Genomic DNA, 4,836 nt, shown 5'->3' with positions numbered 1-4,836 from the left:
CACCTCCTCGTCCCGCCACCGCCAAAACTTGAGGGGATCTGCGTCTGTTGTCGCCGCCCCGGATTTGGCGTTTCCGGCCACTGGCGGCCGCGCCTTGCCATGGATTTGTTCGGAAGCGGCCCACACAACCCCGACAAAGCCTCCTCGCCGCATGCAGGTACCGGCTCTTCCTCTAGCCACTCTAATCGCTCCCGCCGTCGGTTCTCCCGAGCTCGGCGCTCGCGTAGTGGCTCACCGGCTTGCAGCTGCTGGTCATACAATGCGACGACTGCACACGGCAAGTGGTGCACTGAGTTTCTACCATACCGAAACATCCCGGATGGGTGTTCTTCAAATGCACAATCGATGGGGTATGTGCTTGTTTTGATTCAGACTTTCACCAGATTCGGTTTAATTTCGATACCTCATTGATGCCCATCTATGTGTGTAGGATGATGGATGCTTGTTTTGGTATTGGGAAGAAGAATACATCGATCTATTGGTAGCACGAAAATTAGTGTCCGTGCACTCGTTGCTAGAATTGAGGCTAAACATGAGACTAGATGTGAGATTAGAGAAAAAAATAGAGGGGAAGCAACGTCTACTTCTTTAGAATCAAAAAAAAAAGAATGAAGTATGCAAGATCAAGAATCCGCATATCAATGTATGCCTTTGTTTTTCCCACACCTTATGTGGTGCTCCTCTCATTTTCTCATGTACACCTCTGTTATTTCTCTCCTACCTATCAATGAATAATATGCAAGTTTTGCATATTCGCAAAAAAAAATCGAGAATCCGCAGATCAATAATGAAGGCATCGAGAAAATATTAACCCGACTAGTGAGAGCAGTTATGGAAGTTGGATATTTTCTAAAATATCTAATTATGGTTTTTGTTTTCTTTAATCTTACTCTTCTAGCAAAGAATTGAGGAATTATTATGTAATTCAATGTCGTTAAATGAAATAAAGAAGCAAAGAAATGTGTTTCGATGGCCAAAATTGAAATACAAATGATTTTTTTTACTTCGCTAGGTTTAGAGGACCGACTAGGTCCGGCCATAACTTGATGGAGTATTTACTATCAATACTCCACTAAGACTAGTCCCAATGGGAAGTAACTTAGACTAGTAACATTACATTTTACTACGCTATGTTACTACCTCCACAGTAGGTAGTAACATATGTGTTGTTATGTTATGGTTCATTTATTAGCCTATAGACTCATATTGTCTTGTTATGTGTGATGTTACAGTAACTAGCTAAGTTACCACCATCACCTTTTTCATCATTAAATATGTGCCACATAAGCAAAATTATCTTGAAAAGTGTGATGTTACTCTCACTGTGGCCAGCCTAAGCCTTTTACTCCGTTAATGTTTAAGGATCGGTTAGAGTTGGCCCAAGTATACAACAACATAATAGCCCTGTAATTAAGCAGACGCTAATCCCGTCGATCTTCTCCTAGCTAGTACTTGCAAAGACGTTAATTAAAGTAATTCATCAGTTGACTGATGCAGATAATGTATACGTGTGTAGAATTATTATTCATTCGATGGTGACGGCGCACTCGGTGCCCTGCACGACGACGGCCCTGAGCTGCGACGGCGCCGCGACGGCGACGCACTCGGCGGCGAGGGCACACTCGCCGGACACCCAGGCCGCCACCTTCCACCGGAGCCGCCCCTCTATGCGCAGCCTCAGCAACGCCGGTGACCGTCCATCGGCTGCTTCCTCCGCGGTCGCCTCCGCCGCCGAGGAGAGGGAGGCGGAGAGCACGGCTTCGCCCTGGGCCTGCTGGAACGGCGGGAGGGGCCCGGCGGTGGCGAGCTGGAAGCCCGCGTAGGAGGCGCGCGCCCGGAGGCCGTCGTAGAGCGCGGCGGCTCGCGCGTTGGGGTTGTGCGCCATGAGGGCCGCGTCGAGGCGCACGAGGCCGCCTCCGGTGCTTGCGTTGGAGGAGGTTGCGGTGGCGGCCAGCAGCGTGAAGCGCGGAGCTGAGGGGCGGAGGGTGAGCCAGAGGATGATACACAGTGCCAGCAGCGACGCCGCGCCCGACGCCGCCGCGATCAGCAGCCGTCGCTGGCGCCAGCCACCGGAGTGGTGGTGGTGGTGGTGGTGGTGGCGGCGCTTGGTGGCGCAGTCCCGCGGGGAGTGGTCGGGGTCATCGGTGATGAGGGACATGGAGAGATCAGAGATGGAGTGCCCAGCAAGCTGACTAGCCGAGCTGCCCAGCAAGCTAGCTAGTAGCGCAAGAGAACAGGGCACAAGAGTGGGGAGGGTCTGTCCGAGGGCCTGAGATTTAAGGTGTGTGAGTGGGGTAGTACAATCAGTGAAGTCTCAATCATCATATTAGGTTTTAATGTTTTTCTCTGGTTAGTTGTAGTAGTTGATATACTACTCCCTCCGTTTTGAATTATTTGTCGCAAGTATGGATGTATCTAGATGTATTTTAATTTTATATACATCCATTTCTACGACGAGTAATTTGAAACGGAGGAAGTACTAGTAAAGACATTTTTTCAGTTACATGCTAGTTATTATGATGAAGTATGGTGTATGCATGGTTTCTTGCTTTGCTTCGTGCTTCGTCAACCATCATGCTTTTCTCTCCTCTATTTTCCTTTTATCAAGACACAAGAGAAGAAAGGCACCAACCCTCTGCCTGCCTGCCTGCCTGCCCTGATGGAGATTGTGGAAGATGGCTGGCTAGGCTACATGAACCACATCACATCACAAGATGCTAAAGCCGCAATGGAAGATGCGTGTGTATATGCACGGTTGGTGAACTAGCCAGCAGCTAAGATCACACAAGCACTCCTTCGCTTCAAGCTAGATTACAATCATCATATTCCCTCCGTTCTTAAATATAAGTCATTTTAAAGATTTTAATAAAGATTATATACGAATGTATATAGATATATTTTAAAGTGTAGATTCACTTATTTTGCTTCATATATAGTTTACATTGAAATCTTTAAAATGACTTATATTTAGGAATGAAGGGAGCACAAGCTAGGATTGAAAGGAGGAACCAAGGAAAGCAGCCTTTCTATTTCATCCCGCTTTTTCACAAAGTAGGGAGCTAAGCTAAGCTAGCTATGTGTGTGATGGATCGAGTAGGAGGTGGGGGTGGAGATTCTTGTTGTTTGGGTGTGAAGCGTGAGTGAATTGCCATCAGCGGGTAAAGGTAACCCACATACCAAAGTGGATTCTGGAACATTCAAATCCACTACCTCACTCATCCTCCAGCAACCCCATATTGCTCCTCGCAGTAATCAATCGCCATAGGAACTTTGATACATAGTTTATTCTAACAACCTGGAGTACCAAATCGACATGCACATGTTAAAATTGTCGAATATTTACCTCAAGAAACAAAAATTGTCGAATATTTTGTACAAGAGGCTATGGTTGAACTTAAAGTTGGACATGTAGACAGATAAGTTGTGTTTGAATAGGACGTATGTAACCCATGCCTCCTATATAATGTGTGGGTAGACGAGAGTGGATGTTCTGGACGCAGCGGCATCTGAACGCTGCAATCCAACCACACACTTTTATCACGGTGATCTACGCATATGCATTGTTGGTCCAGCATTTAGTCAAGATACAATAGAAAATACAGGGCCAGGGCGTACGGGATGCCTGTCTTGGCAGACGAGGATGGTCCACAAAAGATATAAAGGTGAGTGATGGTGCACAAAAAGGCGTCTCTCTCTGCCACACTACAAGGGTGGCGTGTATCTTATGTGCATGCGGCGTGCCTGCACATCCGCCCCCACACACCAGTTCTGACTTGAGACACAGATACAATGTCCCGAATGGAGCTTGTTCCGGCGAATGGAGAGGAGGCGGCAGCCGCCATGGCTGACGCGTGAGTGAATCCCTGCTTCGTCTTCTCCCAGCCTGCTCTCGTTCTTTTTTCATGGTGTTCGGATGTCAGATTGGTTCCCTGCTGTTCGCTGCTAAGGGAGCTGGATTGCTTACCGGCAGAGCTGGGAATCTACCCCTCGTCCCCGAGCACGAAGTGATTCAAGTTGTTTGAGCGGCGGCGGTCCTTCTCCGGGCGACGCCGTGTTCAGGAAATGGCCGGATCCAATCACCGGCGTTCATGCACCCACCTGCACGGTCTCCGAGAATGCGTACTGGTCTCCTACACCCAAAAGTTGCATGGTCCGTGATCCTGCGCGTTCGAGCCAAAAGTCGCATGATACAGTGCCTTATGTCAGAACGTGCTGTCAGCTTTCAGCTTAATATACGTTGCAAACAGAATTCCAATGCCCCACTATACTCTAACTAGCACTATCCTGGTGTGAATCGCGAAGGGCCGTGCGCCGTGGATGCCGCGGGTTCAGATGTCGCTGCGTGCAGCGCTGCACTTCTCGTGGGTAGACACACAACATAACGTGCGCAACATAATAGTACATGTACGCAAGGGAGCCGGCGGCATTTGGCGGGGCCCGAACAAACGGTGTGCAATATTGTAGCGGTATCAACGGGAAGGAGTGTCCGCAGTCATTCCTGGGACGTAGTCAATGTATGGTGAACCTCATTAACGAGTCTCGGTGTTGTGCCTTTTGTATGATTGTTTGTCCTTAAATAATCAACTACGCCCCTCAGATTTTTAACAAGTAGTATCATTAGCGAGTTTTGATGTTTGGTGGTCGCGATGTGTTTACCTAGAGGAGAAAAGCTTGATATGGATCTGTGTTTGTTTGTAGAGAAGATGTCGCCGTGAGGCAGCATGTATGGCTGACGGGACAATATGAAAGTCAGTGAATACGGGAATCAATCAAGAGAGCACAACAAGAAGAAGACGGCAATGGTGTATTCTGGTCGAGTCACCTAGAGTTATTCAT

At 48.1% G+C, this 4,836-nt stretch overlaps 1 protein-coding gene across 1 annotated transcript; it reads right to left on the bottom strand.

Annotated features, from left to right (window-relative positions):
• Positions 1–1,368: 1,368 nt before the first annotated feature.
• LOC119300316 (NDR1/HIN1-like protein 26) lies at positions 1,369–2,261 on the bottom strand. Its single transcript, XM_037577324.1, has one exon. The coding sequence runs from the start codon at positions 2,156–2,158 to the stop codon at positions 1,526–1,528; it is 633 nt and encodes a 210-aa protein (XP_037433221.1). The 5' UTR covers positions 2,159–2,261; the 3' UTR covers positions 1,369–1,525.
• Between the last annotated feature and the right edge of the window lie 2,575 nt (positions 2,262–4,836).

This window comes from Triticum dicoccoides, chromosome 5A (genome assembly GCF_002162155.2).
Source record: "Triticum dicoccoides isolate Atlit2015 ecotype Zavitan chromosome 5A, WEW_v2.0, whole genome shotgun sequence".
NCBI lineage: Eukaryota > Viridiplantae > Streptophyta > Magnoliopsida > Poales > Poaceae > Triticum > Triticum dicoccoides.
Note: the sequence above shows the minus strand (reverse complement) of the source record. Positions and strands in the feature narration are given on the sequence as shown.

What these genes read in the sequence shown, in the direction of transcription:
- LOC119300316 (XM_037577324.1), bottom strand. Translation starts at nt 2,158, where the DNA reads ATGTCCCTCATCACCGATGACCCCGACCACTCCCCGCGGGACTGCGCC.